At 53.4% G+C, this 18,492-nt stretch overlaps 2 protein-coding genes and 1 long non-coding RNA gene across 5 annotated transcripts in view; 2 read left to right on the top strand and 1 right to left on the bottom strand.

Annotated features, from left to right (window-relative positions):
• The first annotated feature begins 243 nt into the window (after positions 1-243).
• On the top strand, positions 244-13,003 carry POLR3H (RNA polymerase III subunit H). 3 transcript variants are annotated; one of them, XM_079141205.1, is made up of 7 exons: positions 244-380; positions 679-809; positions 3,420-3,516; positions 9,174-9,260; positions 9,668-9,731; positions 10,666-10,867; positions 11,580-13,003. In XM_079141205.1, the coding sequence occupies exons 2-7, from the start codon at positions 699-701 to the stop codon at positions 11,631-11,633; spliced, it is 615 nt and encodes a 204-aa protein (XP_078997331.1). In that variant the 5' UTR covers positions 244-380; positions 679-698; the 3' UTR covers positions 11,634-13,003. The 3 variants fall into 3 exon arrangements, with proteins under 3 accessions (XP_078997331.1, XP_078997332.1, XP_078997333.1); XM_079141206.1 differs by having other exon boundaries at positions 330-391; XM_079141207.1 differs by having other exon boundaries at positions 351-398.
• LOC306661902 lies at positions 3,535-6,400 on the top strand. Its single transcript, XR_013764004.1, has 2 exons — positions 3,535-5,440; positions 6,015-6,400. It is a non-coding gene; the product is annotated as an uncharacterized lncRNA (long non-coding RNA).
• Positions 13,004-13,073: 70 nt separating the features above from the next.
• Positions 13,074-18,492, bottom strand: part of ACO2 (aconitase 2) — a 43,701-nt gene continuing 38,282 nt past the window's right edge. The window contains exons 12-18 of the mRNA XM_079141196.1: positions 18,368-18,479; positions 17,162-17,284; positions 16,743-16,898; positions 15,712-15,903; positions 14,675-14,807; positions 14,021-14,142; positions 13,074-13,594 (exon numbers count right to left, since the gene is read on the bottom strand). Of these exons, the coding sequence (XP_078997322.1) occupies positions 13,460-13,594; positions 14,021-14,142; positions 14,675-14,807; positions 15,712-15,903; positions 16,743-16,898; positions 17,162-17,284; positions 18,368-18,479 (973 nt within the window). The 3' untranslated portion in view covers positions 13,074-13,459. The remainder of the gene's footprint in view (positions 13,595-14,020; positions 14,143-14,674; positions 14,808-15,711; positions 15,904-16,742; positions 16,899-17,161; positions 17,285-18,367; positions 18,480-18,492) is intronic.

The raw sequence follows: 18,492 nt of genomic DNA, 5'->3' as shown, positions 1-18,492 counted from the left end.
CCTTTTCTTGCCAACTCCTTCGAGTACTAATCAGGAGTACCGAAGGTTTTACGCGTGCTGTTTGTGTTTTGAAGGAGAGCTCCGGTTACGGCGTAGAAACCTCTTGAGACCTGGAAGTAGGGTACTGCCGCATAGTCCAAGAGGGCGACTGATGGGCCTGGATTGCCTGCAGGTCTCCTAGCAACCGGAAAGCGCTCGGCCCAGGTGTGACAGCTGCGCAGCTGAGGGAGGCCCCGCCCAGTTCCTCTCTTTGCCCCGCCCCCTCAGAGCCTGCAGCAGCCCCGCCCCGCGTCGGGGGCGGGCAGAGGCTTCCTATTGGTCGTCTCTCCGGAAGTGACGGGATTCGGAATCTCGTGCACATTCTGGCAACACCCGGGCTGGTGGGTGCTAGGTGCGCGGTGCGTGGCGGCGGCGGCGGCGGCGCGTGTTGCGGGCTCGCGGCGGGGTGGCGGGGGCGTGCACCGCGAGCGCTGGACGGAGAACTCAGCCCGGCCTCAGTTGCCTCGGGTTGGGGCAGCGGACATGGCCCGCGTGGGGCACCCGAGTCTTCACCGCGCAGCCCAGCTGCCGGCCTCGGATGGCGAGGGAGCGGGGTCTCAGCTACTGAGACGGGACCGTAGGGTCTGAGGGTCCCCCCACCCCTTAACCCTGGTGCGTGACCTGCTCTCCGGTTCCCAGAGCCCCAGGCGCAGGCCGGGATGTTCGTCCTGGTGGAGATGGTGGACACCGTGCGAATCCCCCCGTGGCAGTTTGAGAGGAAGCTCAACGACTCTATTGCCGAAGAGCTGAACAAGAAATTGGCCAACAAGGTAACGCCCCGGTCCCACCCGCTGCAGGCCTGGTCACGGCCAAGCCTGCCTTGGCCCTGGGCAAGTAGCCGAATGTCTCAGGACCGCCTTGCCTCCACTTGGAAACGGGATGGGGGTATTCCGAACCTCACAAGGATTTAGGAGGGAATCCGAAGAGAAAATGGACTTTTAAAGGGTTCTGTAATTGGATAAGTACTGAATTCCACACTTCCATATTACATTGCAGTCTCCAGCAAGTCACTCCCTCTGGGCCTCAGCTTCTATTGTGAAGTGAGGCTAATGCTGTTCTGTATACCATTTGTTATTTTTGTAAAGATGGACAGTTCTAGCGGTATGCAGTTCACTGTCAGGAGGTTTATCCATTTATTTACACACCTTCTATGTGCCATGCCGGTGTGCCTCAGTGCCAGCTCCTGAGAGGCCTTCCCCTGCCTTCTGTGCTTGCCCTCTTTGCTCAGTGGTCCTGTGTCATCACTGTCTTTCCTTTTAATTCTCTCTCTCTCTCTCTCTCTCTCTCTCTCTCTCGGTACCAGGGGCACTTGGCCACTGAGCCACATCCCCAGCCCTTTTTAAAATTTTATGTAGAGAGAGGGTCTTATTGAGTTGCTTAGTGCCTCGCCAAGTTGTTGAAGGTGGCTTTGAACTTGCCATCCTCCTGCCTCAGCCTCCTGAGCTGCTGGGATTACAGACGTGCACCACCACTTTTGGCTTCCTTCTGTTACTTTCTTGTTTGTTTGTTTAGTGCATTTCATTTTCCCTCTTCATGAGTGCAGGGACCTGTCCGTTTCCTTCCTTGCAGTATCCCCACACTTAGCCAGAGCGTGGCAGGGAAAAATGCTCCATAAATTTGATTGTGGTGAGAAAGCAGAAATGACTGAGGGGAATCCCCCACAGTGAAGTATATGATGACGAGTTGATATCAATATCATGAAGGACAGGTATTCACACACCTGTGGAACCAAGGAACTTCACCTGGAATGAGAGGGATAGGTGGCTTTGTTGAGGAGATGGCCCTTGAGCCATTTGATGTTGAGGAGAAGCCAACTGGAGGATTTGTTTTTGGGTTGGGAGTGGGCCAGGGATGGAGAAGAGCTATACAGGCAGAGGAATCTGCATGTGCAGAGGCCCTGTGGAAGGTCATGGAGGAAGCTCGTTGGCTTGGGCAGGGGAGAGAGGAGGGTGGACTGAAAAGGTAGATGGGCCTAAAGCCCCTTAGGACTTCATGGTCAGGGCATCTGTCTTCATAGGTAGAGCAGCAGGAGGTGATGGGCTGGGAAGGAGCCAGAGAGAGGAAGACTGGCTGACTTTAGATTGGGGGAAGGTCCCTTGAAAAGAGGTTGGGATCAAAGGAGGGCAGTGCACAGATCTGGGAGTGTTTAGGTGGTGGAGGGAACTCACAGAACCCTTCCTGGATGGTTTCTGTTACCTTGTGAGGTAGAAGGTGCGTGTTTGTTGGGGAATGAGGTATGAACGTGTGGAGAGAGAAGGTGTGAACATACAGGAAGGGAATGTGGTCCCCTGGACACAGTCCTGTTGAGACAAATCTGGAGGCCGCACACAAGAGGTGTTTCCTCCTAGGGCATTGTGTTTCTTGGGGCTCAGTTTCCGTAGCAAGAGCTTAAGCTGCAAAGAAACTGAGGGAGTAGGAGACCTGGGCCCATTCTTGACTGTGTCAGGAGTTGACACCATAGGAGTGGGCAGATTCTTGCCCTCTCTTGGGTCTCAGTTTTCTCATCTGTAAGAAACAGGAAGTAAACTAGGTGATTTTTTTTTTTTTTTTTTTTTTTTTTTGTGGTGCTGGAGATTGAACCCAGGTCTTGAAGGCCACCTCACTTGCCTCCTGAGCCAGCCGGCTTGCAGAGCCTGTGGCAGTGAGGTCTGCCCACAACTCTGAGTTCTCTGAGTGTCTTGCTAATTCTTGAACAGCTCCTGCAAGGTCTGTAACTAGGAGGTGATGGTTACAGTGATGGACAGTGGACATCCAATGACTAGTTGTTTGGAGCACTGTGGTGTGGGACTGGGGGCATGGAATATTCTGCCCTGTCTTCTGCCCTGTGTCCCTCTGCCAGCACAGTCCCTACAGCTGTCTGTGTGTCTGGGATGTTGCGAGGGCAATGGAGTTAGCTGAGGTTCCAACACTCATTGGTTGCAAGCTCCAGTGTGAACTTTGGGATGGTGGACAGTGTGGGTGCAGCCAGGATTCCTACCCCAGTCCTCACTGGTAACACCAGTGATCCTCACTTGGTTAATTTTGCAGTGGCTGAGCCAGGCATGAGGATAGGGCTTCCCATCCGTCCTCGCTTTTAGTCTAACAACACTGCAGCTGGTATTTCATTTTTGCAGCTGGGGAAACAGGCTCCAAGAGGTAAAGTGATGGAGTTAGGGGTCACACCGTTAGTGGTGGAGCTGGCATTGGAAGCTGCATCTGTCTTGTCACCATGGGCCTGCTCTCTCCAGAGCCCTGCATCCTTCTGAGCTTCCCTGCTGTGGTTACCTCCTGCAGAGCCTCAACTCATTTCTCTCTAAAAGGGGATACTCAACTTGCTTGTGGTTGTGAGAGTCTCCAGAGATACTTCTGGGGAACTGGGTTTCATAGTCACATGCACACAGGTCGTGTACAACGTGGGACTCTGCATCTGTCTGTTTGACATCACCAAGCTGGAGGACGCCTATGTGTTCCCAGGGGATGGCGCTTCACACACCAAAGGTGGGTACCTTCTCCTCCTAGGGCATTGTGTTTCTTGGGGCTCAGTTTCTGTAGCAAGAGCTCAAGCTGCAAAGAAACTGAGGGAGTAGGAGACCTGGGCCCATTCTTGACTGTGTCAGGAGTTGACACCATAGGAGTGGGCAGATTCTTGCCCTCTCTTGGGTCTCAGTTTTCTCATCTGTAAGAAACAGAAAGTAAACTAGGTGGATTTTTTTTTTTTTTTTTTTTTTGGGGGGTGCTGGGGATTGAAACCAGGGCCTTGTGCTTACAAGGCAAGCACTCTACCAACTGAGCTATCTCCCCAGTCCAAACTAGGTGATTTTTAAGAACTCTCCAGCTCCGCAATTGGGGCTCCACATCCATGCCCTTTTGAGTCTTTTCTACTCCCCAGCCTTGTTCTTCGCCCAGCGTTGGAGCTGCTCACCAACTGGTTGAGGACACGGGCCAGACAGGCCAGGTCATTGCTGGGTTAGAGAGCAGTGGCAGGGGGAAAGCAGGATCCCTGGAGTGGGTGACCTTGAGAGGCAGGAGGACAGAGCTGTCAAAAGTGTGGCCTCTGCTGGGCAGGTGGCACAGGCCTGTAATTCTGGCCACTCAAGAGGATGAGACAGGTGGCTGGGGTTGTGGCCCAGTGGTACAGCACTTGCCTAGCATGTGTGAGGCTCTGGGGTTGATTCTTAGCACCATATACAAATAAGTGAATAAAGTAAGGGTCCATCAATAGCTAAAAATATATATAAAAAAGAAAAAGAAAAAAAGAGGATGATACATGAGTTCCAGGCCAGTCTGGGCCACTTAGACCATGTCTCGAAATAAAATGTAAAAAGGGCTCAGGGGGTGGCTCAGTGGTAGAGTGCCTGGCACACCATGGGGTCCTGGGTTCAATAAGTGGCATGGCCAAAAAAAAAAGGAAAGAAAGAAAAAGTGGGCCTGCGAATTCCTTTCTCTTCTTATTGACTATGTGTCCTGAGCAGAATATGTAACCTCTATCCCTCTGGCTCCTCATCTGTAAGGTGCAGTTAACAGATTTTATATTCCAGGCTGCTGGAAGATTGGGTTAATCCACACAGAGCTCTAAGACAGGACTGTAGCACCCAGCAGGTACCCATCCAGTTGGATTGCTTTTCTCCATTCTGTGGGTCACTTAGGTGGTGTTCCTCCAGTCTGGGCAGTGTAGGATGACCGCATGTTCTGGTGAGTGGCAGCCTGGCTGGTCTGGGGCCTCCTGTGGTCTTCCATTTTGTAGGCTGCTCTGGACTTGGCAGTTCCAAGGTTGCAAAACTCAGTGTGGAAGCGCTTCTGCAGCCTCTGCTTAAATCCCAGTGGCCAGTGGGTCACATGGTGAAGGCTCTGGCAAGGGGTGGAGGTGGAGAAACTGTACCTCTTGATGGGAGAAAATGCTGTCACACTGAAAGGGGTGAGCATCCAGGGACTACAAGGTTGTTAGCAGAGGAGAGAGACCTGGGGCCTGGTCCTGATGGATACAAGGCAGGCTCGTTGAGATGGTTTGGGCCTTGATAGAGTGTAGGTCTGCACCCTTGCTGTCACCTGGGCATGTAATGGAAATGCAGATTCTCAGCTTGCCCCATACCCGGGGGTCAAAGTTGGGAGCAGAAGTGAAGTGGTTTTAGGGTGCCTGTGATGCTCTCACAGCCTGTGGTTGAAGAGCCCTGTCCTAGCCTTTGCTGTGAGCCTCTCAACGTGCTGAGACTCATGGGGTCCTTCCAGGCATCTCGGACTTTAATTAGTTCACATGGATGTTACTGTGCTCTACAGGGAGCCCTCAGACACAGGCTGAGTGGACTGGGGCATTTCCATGAGCAGAAACATAGTGACCGTGCTGTGAAAACCACCAGCAGGGCTGCTTCCAGACAAGGGAACCGAGCTGAGCCCCAGCTCTGAGCGACCACTGTCCAGGAGGCAAGTGGCTCTGGGTACCTGAACTTCTAGAAATAAGTCTAGTTTGAGGAAGTTCTGCATGTTTGGTTGTTTCGGTCTGCAACTGACTGGTGGTCTTCATTACTACCCACCGGGTCCCCTGTCCTCATTGAGAACAAGGTGTGGGCCCCTGAGCACTGGGTTAAGCACATCACAGGGACTAGAGGTGAATTCTGGGTCTGGCCCTAGGTGGGAACATTGGCAGGTCATTCCACTTCCTGTTTTGGGGTTCTTCATGTGTGCAGCAGGATAACCCTTATGGTTATAAAGCTCCTCAGGGGCCATTGAGCACCATGCAGGCTGAATTGTTATTTCGTGATGGGGTCCGTTGCTCTTTGCTCGAGGCTGGCTTGCGACCCCAGGCACAGTTCTACTGTCCCTGTCCTGCCTTCCCCAAGGCTCTGGTAAAGCAAGTGCCACAGGGGGCCAGAGCACCAGGACAGGCCCTGCCTTCACCTGTGCTTTGAGGAATATTCATTTGCCAGGTGCTTTCACATTTTGTGACCCAGGACAGGTTGCTTTCCGTCTCTGAAACTCAGTTTCCCCCTTTGTACCAATAGTATAACAGCAGTGCATACCTCATCAAATGCTGAGTACATGAACAAACCCTTCTGCAGAACCTCCCTTGTGGTGGGTACTCAGAAGACTTCACCCTTCATGATTTGGGACACTGACCTTGAATTGCCAGGCTATCCATGATCACTTGGGCCTGGTACTGCCAAGCCTGGGTCCTGGCCTCCCCCTGTATTTGGCTCTGCTCAAATACCCTGCCACTGGTGTTTTTTTCTTTTCTTGTTGTTGTTTTTCTGTTTTGATAAAAAAATGTGTACATAAAATTTAATGATTTAACTTCTTGCATGTGTACAGTTCAGTGGCATTAAGTGTATTCCCATTGTTTTTCCCCGGTATTGGGGATTAAACCCACAGATGCTTTATCATTGCTCTACATCCCCCCCCCCCTTTTTTTTTTAAATATTTTTTAGATGTTGATAGGCCTTTATTTTATTCATTTATTTATATGCGGTGCTGAGAATCAAACCCAGTGCCTCATAATGCTAGGTAAGTGCTCCACTGAGCCACAACCCCACCCCCTACATCCCCATCTCTTTAATTTTTTTAATTTTTATTTTATTTTATTACTATTATTTTTTTTGGTACCAGGGATTGAACCCAGGGGCACTTAATCCCAGAGTGACATCCCCAGCCTTTTTAAATTTGAGGCAAGGTCTTACTAAGCTGCTGAGGTTGACTTTGAAGTTGTGATTTTCCTGCCTCAGCCTCCTGAGCTTCTGGGGTTATAGGTGTGCATCACCGTGCCTGGCTATTCACATTATTATCATGGCCACCATCTGTCTTCAGGACTTTCTCATCTTCCTATGCTGGAATTTCCTTTCCATTAAATACTGATTTCTCATCCTCTAGTCCCTGGAAACCTGCATTCTACTTTCTGGCTCTATGAACTTGACCAATCTGGTACCTGACTGGTACCACTATGAGTGGAATCATAGTGCCCTTTTTCCTTTTTGTAGAAATTCACTATATCCCAAGGCAACCTTACTTATCCTAGAGCAAATTTTGCTCAAGCCCATAGCTAAGAACAAACTCTATTTTTTTTTTTTTTTCCCCTGGGTTCTGGGGATTGAACCCGGGGCACTGAACCACTGAGCCACATCCCCAGCTCTTTTACATTTTATTTAGAGACAGGGTCTCATGGAGTTGCTAGAGCCTTGCTAAGTTGCCAAGGCTGGCTTTGAACTCGTGATTCTCCTGCCTCAGCCTTCTGAGCTGCTGAGATAATAGGCATGTGACACAGTGCCCAACCAAACTCTGCTTTTTTGGTGAGGGAGAGTGCTGGGGCTGAGACTGGAACCCAGGGCATCACACATAGGAGGCAGGGGCTTTGTCACTGAGCTGCACCCCAGCCTTCTTCCTTAGGGCTTCTAACCCATGTGTGGACCACATTTTGTTTACAATCCATCTACAGATGGACACTTGGGCTACCTGCCACGTGCTTCTGACTTTTGGATGTGGTGTTAAGATGGAGCTCCCAGAGCTTGGATGGAGCCCAGTGGCAAAGCGTCTATCTTGTGTTCACAAAGCCCTGGGTTTGACCCCAGTTCAAAAACACACACAAAAAGAAGAACCCCACCAAGATGGAGCTCCTTGCTGGGCATGGTGGTGCACACCTGTAATCCCAGCTGCTCGGGAGGCTGAGGCAGGAGGATTGCCAGTTCAAAGCTGGCTTCAGCCACTTAGGGAGGCCCTAAGTAACTCAGCAAGACCTGTCTCTAATAAAATACAAAGAAAAAAAAGGGGGTGGCTGGGGATGTGGTGCAAGGGTTAAGCACCCCTGGGTTCAATCCCTAGTACCAAAAAAAAAAAAAGTGGCGCACCCTGGGCACCACATTATGTGCCGTCTGCTGCCATAAGACTAATGCCAAAGCCAGGCCTGGTGCAAACCTGGTGAGGCGCTGAGGATTCATTAAACCAAGCTGAGTGCTGGGTCATATGGGGGACAGGGTTTTTCCACCCTTTGGTAAGTGACCCTGGGCTGTCCTTGGCTGCTTTCTGGGAGGTCTGCACATGGCTTGTGCATCTTTAAGATGGTTCAGATGTTTGTCTCCTTAGGGAGAAGGGTCACCAGCTGCTGCCTCTCTTGTCCTCATGACCTCTCCTGGGGAGCCATGGGGAAGCAGGTGGCAGGGATCTGGGCACGGGGAGCCCTGATGTCCTGGCAGACTAGGCAGCTGAAGGGGCCCTGATGGAAAACTATTTGAGGGATAAACTTGTCAAAGGAAGGCAGGATTCAATAGGTGGCCCTGTAATTTGGGACACTAACCTTGACTGGCCAGGCTTATCCCTGGTCACTTAGAGCACTTTTACCTGGTGCCCATAAAACCTGGGTCCTGGCCTCCCCCTGTCCTGCTCTTCTCCCACCTGCCCACTCTCAGCTCTGTCTGATGGAGGACACGGAGCTTTCCCCTGGCACAGTGGGGAAGAGCTGCTTCCTCGTGGTGGCAACATTAGTCTGGTACAGGTGGATCATGATGGACTGTCAGCAAGTGGCAGGAAGCAGCTTCATGTTTACTCTCTGGGGCTTTGAGCACGGGGCAGGAATGATCAGGTGACATCCATGGTTTCTGCTAGGCCCTGGGGTCAGAATCTGATGTGGGCACAGGCCTTAATTGGATTATTTTTCTTGAGATCAGGAGAGTGGGGACACCTGAGGTAGGCATGGCAGCCTACAAAGGTGTATTTGCTGGGCTGTCACACACACCACGTCCCCCTCCGCCCCGCAATTTCAGGGCATTTTTAGCATCCTGTTCCAGGTCAGAACTATGCCTGGGGCAAGTCATCAGGAGACAGGAACTTGTTTCCAAACCTGATTTCCTTTGCCAGTTGCTTCTGCCCTTTTTAGAATTTAAAGCAGAGTCTGGAGGAAGGTTGGAACTGACTTGGAGTCATCAATGGCCTGGAGTCTGGGCTTAGGAGTGGCTTATCAGCCCACAGACCCAGGGCAGCTGCTGCTAGTCCTTCATAGGATCAATCTATGACCTTGTGGGTGGTAGGGGAGGGTCTTGGGCTCAGCTAAAGGGTGTGGATTTGCAGGGGGACTTGACATTGACCACTGACTCAGTGTGCTGGTGAGATGGACAGTGGAGAGCACGGGCAGCCGTCCTCCGTGCCTGCTTGTCAATGACGTGCTGTCTTCCTTTCAGTACATTTTCGCTACGTGGTGTTCCACCCGTTCCTGGATGAGATTTTGATTGGAAAGATCAAGGGCTGCAGTCCAGAGGGAGTGCATGGTAAGGTGACCCTGAGCATCTTGGGCAGTCTGGCTGCGGGTAGGTGGCCTGTGCTGTGCATGTGGTTGGTGGGGGGTGGCTCGGCTGTGGAGGCAGATCTCCCCCTGCTGTCGGAGGAGCCTGCTCAGCTCTCCGGGCTGAGCACAGGGATACTCAGCCCCCTCCCACTTCATGTATTGAGCGAGGACCTTGGTCAGCCTTTGCTTTCCCTGTGAGGCCATGACTCAGACCTCAGGTTTGGGGACCAGGTGCTTGGAGCTTTGCCCAGAGCTGCTCAGGCTGGTGGGTGATGTAGGCAGAGGTGTGGGGGGGCTCTGAGGTGGGAAGGGCACACTGGTCAGGAATGCATACCCCTTGTGTGGCTGGCTTCTTGGGCCCTGTCTTATGCTGTCGTCTGTTTCTTCCAGTCTCTCTAGGGTTCTTTGACGACATTCTCATCCCCCCGGAGTCGCTGCAGCAACCTGCCAAGTTGTATCCTTCCAAGGTTAAACTGGTTCACAGAGGAGCTTAGTCCTCTTCAGTAAAAGGTTCCTGCTCTTGTGGTGGCCTTCACATTCTGTGACTGGACACTGCTGTCCTCCTGCAGCTCTTGTGCTCTAGAAGTGCCGACCCACCTCTGCTTCCCGGCAGACCAAGTGTCCATGTGCCTTTGTCTGTGGGTGGCAGGCTGGATGGTGGGTAGAGCTGAGGGGCAGTTCTGGGTCACCTTGCTTAGGTCCTGGACTATCTCCCTCTCCATTGTCCCCACCCCAGTGCTCACTTGGCTGCACTTGTCTGTTTCTGTGGGGCGACTCTAATGAGAGACTCCTCACTGGAGGAACTCTGTCTTGTCACAACTGTAGCCACAGTGGTCTGCAGGGAGGGGCCTGGTACAGAGGAGGCAGCACCCAGTGGTGGGACTGGCAGTAGAGGGCAGCGTGGCTCTTTACTGTGGGCTCTGGGGTAGCAGAGGGAGGGAACTGTGGAGGGGGGAGGATGTTGCCCTGGCTGGTGTGGCAGGGAGTGGGGTCTGTGACTCAGGAACTTACAGCACACCTGACCCAGCCTGGCTGCTGCTCTCACCGGTGGTAGAGCTTCAGGCAGGTAACCTCCCAACCACCTCATCCTCCTGAGGACTGGACAAGCCCTTAAGCTGCCTGCCTGTTGGGTTGTCACAGGCTTGGACAAGAAGTGGCATGGGGTGCCTCAGTCACCCTTGAGAGGTGGGGCTGGCCGCAGTGCCGTTGCCCTGGCACCAGCAACTCCTGCTTCTCACGTTGGGCTCGCACCTCCTTTTCCTGTGACTTCCTAGCCAAAGTGATCTCATCTTGGGGTGGGTTGGTTTTTCTTGGGGTCTGTGCTTGGGAAGACCCCACAACTCCATGCTCCCCATGACTTGGTTGTGACCTTGACCCTGGGCCCCCAGCGATGAAGCGGAACAGGTGTGGGTGTGGGAGTACGAGACGGAGGAGGGAGCACATGACCTGTACATGGACACTGGTGAGGAGATCCGCTTCCGAGTGGTGGATGAGAGCTTTGTGGACACGTCCCCCACAGGGCCCAGCTCTGCGGAGGCCACCTCTTCCAGTGAGGAGCTGCCAAAGAAGGAGGCTCCATACACACTTGTGGTGAGAGATCTTGAAGGTGCAGCGAGAACCGCTGGGTGATGGGAGAGCCCAGCATGCAGTGACGGGCGGCTTCCTTTACGTTCTACTCTAGAACCTGCTCTCCAGCAGGTTAGGGACCAGGCCTCTCTTGTGGGTCTTGGCCTGTCACTTCTCCCTGGAGTCCCTGTTTCTCAAGTCTGGGGCTGTGAGATGACAAAGTTGCCACGAATATTGCAGAGGGTGGGTGGGATTTAGTGCCTTGCCTGCAAAAGGGACAGGGTCCATGCTTAATAAGCCCCATGGGCTGTGGGAAGAACAAGCCAAGGAGGAAGAGTAGCCCCCAAGCTGTTCCCTGTGTACATAGTTGGAGGCCAGGCCTCATGGACTGTCAGCTTTTCTGGCAGGACTAGACCACAGGTAGCTTAGGAGGGCAAGCCTGGGGGTGAGGACCAGTTCCTGATCCCACTGAGGCTTTGGGACCAGCAAACCAGCACTTTGCTTACAGACCCCAGGAGAGGAGGGGAGGAGAGGGATCTGTGCCCCATGTGCTCCCTGTGCCAGCCACGAATGTTGGTATAATTCCCCACTTCCCTGCAGCCTCCTGGCTGTTGTGTGCCCCACCTCTCCTTTACCTGTGCTGGTCCTGCTGTGAATCAAGGTGGGTCCCCTTTATCTTCTGTCCAGGGCAGTCAGTCCCTAAATGGCGCTCAAACATACCTTCTGTCTCTGGCAGGGATCCATCAGTGAGCCTGGCCTGGGCCTTCTCTCCTGGTGGACCAGCAACTAGCTCTGGGGTTCGACGGGGATCGTGCCCATCTGGTAGACCTTACCCCAGCCCTGGGAAAGGTGGTGCAGCTGCTCGTGAAGACAGCAGCTGAGCAGTCGCTGAGTAGTCTGTGTTGCCCCAGGAAGGGTGGGGGCCTGCACTGCTGCCAGTGTGCCCTCCCTCCTCAGTGGCCTGGCCCTAGAAGTCTTCCCAGAGTTATCCCTGAAGTCCTGCTATCCCTGGGATTTTTTTTTTTTTTTTTTTTTCCAGTGCTGAGGAGGATGGAATAGGGCCCTGCACATGCCAGACTGCTGGGCAGGCTGACCACTGAGCCACACCCCAGCTCTCCAGCCTCACCCTGTGGTTTTTAGTGATAGCGACGTTTAATAAAGCAGTGGCAACATCAGCAGGGAAGGATCCTGATGATCAGTCGCTGGATCTGTTTTAATGGCCAATGTCATGATCTAAGATCACTGAGTTGCCAAGCTGGGACATGTCCTACCTCACCCCACATCCCTTTGAAGACGAATTCCCCCACCTACCCACAACCACCAAATGGCAATAAGGGGTGGTGGTGTTGTGGGATTGTGAGATTCCTGCCACCACAGGCTGGGCCTTGTTTGGCTGAGCTTGGCTCCTAATAGAGAGGCCAGCCTGAGGCAGCTGCTTTGGGCTGTGAAGCTACCAACCATTGACTGAGGTGGAAGCAACACGCCCCCTCTGCATTTGGAAGATGGGAGGAAGCCCCTGAAATTGGCCAAACAGCTCCTGACCTGATTTAGGAAGTGAAGGCTGTGGACTTTCCTGTCCCCAGGTAGAGGGGATGGTGACATAATTGTATCATCCCCCACAGAAGAGCAGGGATCCTGGGGCCTGCCACACAGACTGCAGCTAGAGCCATGTAATACGGTGATGACTCGATCTGGGCAGGAGAGTGGCTCTGTTAGGGCCTCCTGTGCACAAGTCCTGTCCTGGCAGTGGGCCTCCATGGAACCTTTTTACTCCAGGTCATCAGTGTGTGGAGGTCCTGGGTAGTAGCAGCCCATGCAACCTCAGGGGACCCCTATTTTTCACCAAATCCTCATGCTAAAGGGGCCAGAACAATACACACAGTATATTCGAGATATGACCTTATCTGCAAGATGGACAGGGTTCACCCCTCAGGGTGATTAGAGTGATTTAAGAAGACCATGCCAGCCATGCCATCGGTGCCCAAGGGAAGAGGAAGGTGGGTCCACACTCCAGGAAGTTCTTCCCACCAGGGAAACCATGGGAGCTGGGGCCATGCCTGCCTAGCTGGTGCCAGTGGACTAAGGTCAGAGGTGACAGGGAGGTCTTTTCTGCCACAGCTCACATCACATCTCCAGGTGTGACTGTGGGGTATCAACTGACATTGGCTGAAAAAAGCCTTCCCTGAACCCTGAAGTTGGTACAAACAGCAGAGACCATCAGTCATGCAGGAACAGTCAATGAATTTGGATTCTTATTTTTCTTGCAAGAAAAAATGTTCTCTAAAATCCTTCAGCCACCCATCAAATGATCAGGCAGAATAAAAACTTCTTTAGGAGGGAGTGTTGTCATAAAAAATAAAAGAGTTATGCCGTGCTGCTCAAGATTTGAACCAAACTATAAAGTGGGAAGGCAAGGGCTGGAAAATGATTTTAAGAGGCTCCCACCATGGGTCACTGAGTGGGCTGAGGCGGGAAAGAGCAGGAAGCATGTCTGGTCACACCATCCCGGAGTAGGAAGCCATGATTGGATGGACCAGAGTGGCCCTGACGATGCTCACAGAACTGCACTTGTGAATGACCAGCCGGGGTGGGGGCAGGGCAGAGCAGGGCCCTTCCTTACTGCTGGAGCTCCTTCATCCTGTTCAGAGCGCTGCCGGCACGGAACCACTCAATCTGGGTCTCGTTGAAGGTGTGGTTCAGGAGGATGGTCTCCTGGGTCCCGTTGGGGTGCTTGATGATGCATTTCAGGGGCTGCAATGGGGGAGGCAGGTGTGGGTGGACGCAGTAGGTGTTCCTAGCAGCATGACCATTCTGCAGGAGGGGCACGGATGGGAAGGCCAAGGGAGAGGCCAGCCTCGGGCAGCTGCTTTGGGTCCTGAGGTTGCCAAGGGCCTTGGAGGCCAACAGGCACACCAAGTCCTAGGCAGCTCTGGGCCTTGATGACATCCACAGGGGGCTCCTGGGGCCTAGGGGATGGCACCGGGGAAGCCCTAGGCTGGCTCCACCTTCAGCTCTGGAGAGGCACTTCTCTTTCTGTCTGGGATTTGCCTAGAGAACTTGAGGGCCCTTCCAGCTCACTGGAGGAGCTACAGGTGCCGCAGGAAGGGAAAGGTGGATGTCCCCACCCTCCTACCCAGAAGGCCCTGGCCTGTCGGCTCTCCTTCCCTGCCCCCTGACCTTGCCAGGGGCAAAGTCCTTCAAGCCCTGAATGGTCAACTTGTCCACAGGGTGTATCTTGTTGTAGTCAGCAGGGTCGGCAAAGGTGAGGGGCAACAGACCCTGCTTCTTCAGGTTGGTTTCTGGAAGGCAAAGGCACACTCAGTTAACAGGGTATCATCTATCTGGCCCCCAGCCTTACCTCCCTCTTCCCACGCAGGGACCCCACCAGCCCAAGGAATATCCTTTTCTAAATATGGCTGAGACCCTGGCAGACACCTCTGGTCCTACTACTGAGAACAAACACAATGACTATAGGGCTCAGGTCTACTCGTTAGGGGCACCTGAACAGGTACGCCTTGGTGCAGATGTCTCTGTGAGGCCTTCCTGGTAGACATGTTCACAATGAGAACAGACTTTGACCAAGTGTCCTGGATATAAACTGCTCAGGTCTTCAATTTTGGAAGCAAGACCAAGGATGGTGTGAAGCGGTGGACGTTGGATTTGGGCAGTGTAAACCTGAGAAGGGGCTAATGGCTGGCTCTACTGCAGCCATGGACACAGGCTGGGAGGTAGGCACTTGGCTCCAGGCCCAGGTAGGCTGCTGGCAGGGTGGGTGACCTTGGGCTGTGAGTGAAGGGCAGCAGGTATGGCTGGGTGTGGGCTCCCACTCACCGTGGATCCTAGCGAAGCTCTTGGTGATGATGGCCCGGCCCCCAAGGTGGCGAGGCTCCAGTGCTGCATGCTCCCGACTGGAGCCCTCACCATAGTTCTCGTCTCCAATCACCACCCACCTGATGCCGTGTTTCTGCCAAGCAAGGGGAGCATGTGAGGAAGAGGAAGGCATGCACCACCCTCTAGCCCCTGGGCATACTGAGGCCCCTGGGGGAAGGGACTGGAGGGGCCCTTCCTCTTCTGCTCTGAAGGGCAGCCAAAGTCAGGGTGAACTGGGCCCAACTAGGCCCTGAGGGGGAAGAAGCAGGTGGACATGAGCCCTGCCTGACTGGCTACAGTGGGCACAGAAGTCACAACACAGGGGCTCAGTGCAGAGGCAGAATGAATGGAGGCCAGAGTGGGGCAGAGCTGTGGTTGCACAGTGGGGGCCGGAGACAAGGCTCTTGCATACCTGGTGGTGTGGGCTCTGGGGTAGAGCAAGCACCCACTCTGCCCTGCCCAGCCACCAAGGACTGCCTGGAAATCCTGACGGGCCAAGACTTGGGACTAGCCTTGGTTCTGTTCATTTCTCAAAGCAGAAAGAGCAGAAAGCAGACTCTGGATCTGCCTCTAGCCCTGGAAGCCCCTTGGTTCCTCTAGCCTTGTCCCCATATTCCTTGCACCCTGGCTTCTGGGCCAACCAGGCCAGCCTGGCCAGGGACCCTCACTGCCTATTCCCTGTAAGGCCTTGTAGGGCTCCTTCTTCTCTGAGCCCCAGTATCCCTCTGATTTCCCAAGGCAGTTTTCTCCAACACTGGGTCAAACACCTGCCAACAGTGCTCCTCTCAACGACTCCCAGGCAGGGCCTCCTGGGTGTGTGTGCCCAGCTCGCCCATCTGAGCTAAGCCACATTCCTTCCCTGCTACAGGGAAGGTGGCAATTCCCTCTGGGGGTGTGGCTGCCCCCTCCCTGTTTCTATTCCTCCCCATGTCCTCCCCATGCCTGCCCTGCAGGCCCTCAGGAAAAGTGGTCACCAGCACTCATTGACTCTGCCCTACCTTGTAGTAGCGGGCAGTGTCAGGGACAGGGCCAAACTCCTGGGTGACAGCGTTGCGCACAGAGTTGGCTTTGCCATTTTCGATGTTGATGGCACCAATGAGCAAGTTGTTAGAGATGTTGTCCAGGTGCCCACGGAACTTGAGCCAGGGGCCTGCAGCTGAAATGTGGTCTGTGGTACACTTCCCTTTGACCTTGGGTGTGTGTAGAGGGAACAGAGGTCAGGATGGAGCGCATGAATGGTAAAGGAAAGAAGGCAGGCAGCAGGCAGGTCCATGTGCCCAGGGCTTAGTAGTAACCAGGGAAGCATGTCAGTTTCTGGACACGTGGTCTACAGTCCTGGTGCTGCCAGGCTCAGGCAAGACAATCAACCACCCGCTCAATAACTTCTCCGTCCCCAGGAGAGGATACTCCCTCATGGGTCAGCCACTTACGGGAGGTCAGGTGTATCTGCTCACTTCCACTCCAGGCCTAGACCCTCAACTAAACTGTCCAGGGTGGAAGATTAAAAAGACTTCATGTTAGCCACAGAGGAGCCTGGGACACTGGATCCTGGCTGGTGGCAGATCAGACTCAGGTCACATGGGCTTAATAATAATGGCTGTGTCCACAGGGGCACAAGACCCCTTAGTAAACACATAAATTAATATCAGACATGGGTTTGAGGTCCCTGGCCACACGTAAAGGCTCAGTTCAGCTTCCAAACACAGACCATACCCACTAGTGCTCAACGGGGGTTAGGAGGAATCCATAGCTTCAGGAGCCTGTTCAGTGAAGCCAGAGGTGTGGAAACCCACTGTACAGTCACATATGTCCAGTGACTGAGAGCCTTGGACAGCAGCTAGCCAGATGCAGCTCTACTCAGCTTGGGGCCATGGAGAAGGGGAAGCCCCAGCTGCAATGCCTCCCTCCCTCTGCAGTGATCTCCCTTCATCTTGACCACCCACCCTTGCTCCCAATGGGTTCCTAACCTTTCCTGATGATCAGGGAACTGGGGGCCCCAGCAGTTCTGCCCCATCCTCTTGTTGCTGACCTTGATAAGGATCTGTAGGTCCTCTAGGTCTTTGCCATCCCACTTGTCGAAAGGCTCCAGGAGCTGCAGGCGCTGGCTGGTAGGACTCACATCTACCCGCTGCCCACTGCTGTCCTTGGGGGGATGCTGGTAGGTGTCCTGTCCTGGGTCAAACTCCTATAGCAGGGGACAGAGAATGTTGGGTGCTGAATCTTCATTCCCTGAGCAGGCAGGCTTTCTTGTGCCCCAAGTCACTTCCTCCCGGGGAATGTAGCTGTTTCATTTTCACTAACATTGTAACTCCTGCCTACCCAAGACGGGCCAGCCTCAGATTCTCAGATGCTGGGAAGTATCCTGGCATAGCAACCAGCAGTGGCTCTGAGACACAAGGCCAAAGCAGGCCCTCAGAGGCTGACAATAGGGTGACAGCGCCTGCTTACCGCTCGGGGCAGCTCATCTGCATCTGGAGCCTCCAGCTTGAACTTCTTGCCATCCTTGCCTGTCAGGAAATCAGTTTCTGGGTTGAACTTGAGGGTCCCTGCAATGGCCAAAGCTGTGACAATCTGAAATGGAACAAGCCAGTTTGCTGATTAGCATAACCATCACACCCTCCCCATCCCAGCTGAAGCCTAGACCAAGCTGAGAACAAAAACCAGGAAATGTCCATGTTCATCCCAGGCTCCATTTCTCAGAGGCCAGAACTACAGAACTGTCTTTGGGATCACAGGCCATTGTGCTGCAGAGGACTCGGGAAGCCAAGGGCCATCTGGCCTTACCCCTGCTGCTGAGACCTGAGCTCAGCATTCTCCCACACGCCAGGCAGGAACTACTGTGATATTCTCCGGTTTCCCGTAGGCTTCCTGGACAGACAAGGAGAAGCCCCAGCACAGAAATTCTGCAATGATGAAAATGCTCCTAGGTGGGCAGCACATGGAAAGTGGAAGAGCCATGCCCTCCCTTAGAAAGAAGCACAAACGTTCTGGAACATTCATGCAAAAAAGAGAAAGGCCATGTGCCAGTGATGACCGAGGCAGGGTAAGCTGCCTGGGCCATTTCAGCTTACCCAGTGCCCACCATAATGGCAAGGCCTAACTTTTATTAGGAAAATTGGAAACTTGTCCAGAAATTGGAGCTGGTGTGGTGGCATGCACCTTTAGTCCCAGCTACTTAGGAAGCTGAGGCAGAAGGATCACTTAGCCCAACAACTCAAGGGCAGACTGGGCAACATAGTAAGCAAAACAGAAGACCCTGTCTCAAAAAAAGAAAAGGAAAAAGGAACTGCAAACCAGAACTCCACATGTTCTCATGTAACCCTGATACAATTCTGGGGCTCAGGGAAGGTAAGTGACTTGACAAAGCTTGTATAGCTATTAAACTAGAGAAAGGCTGGGGCTTGTCCCAATGAGTGAGATTCCATCTTTAGTGCTCATAAACACATCTCAATCCCGTGACTCGAGGGAGATCCAGGCTGGAAGTGCCCAGGAAGCACAATGCTTGAGGGCTCAGGAGGCCATGGCACTTGGTCCCATTCAGAAAATCCCTTGCCCTACAATGCCACCCTCCTCAGCAGCCCTGCAGAGGGGCTCTCAACCAAAACCCCACCTTCTCACTGACCACCAGGCTAGAGCCTGGCCAGGTAATCCTACCTCTGGGGACGTGACAAAAGCATGGGTCTCAGGGTTTGCATCATTACGGCCTGTGAAGTTCCTGTTGTAGGAAGTGACAATTGTGTTCTTCTCTCCCTTCTTGATGTCCTTCCTGCCAGGTCAAA

The sequence above is a fragment of the Sciurus vulgaris genome, assembly GCF_902686455.1.
Source record: "Sciurus vulgaris genome assembly, chromosome: 5".
In the NCBI taxonomy this organism is placed as follows: Eukaryota; Metazoa; Chordata; class Mammalia; order Rodentia; family Sciuridae; genus Sciurus; species Sciurus vulgaris.
The sequence above is the reverse complement of the archived record's forward strand: the minus strand, read 5'-3'. Positions and strand labels throughout refer to the sequence as shown.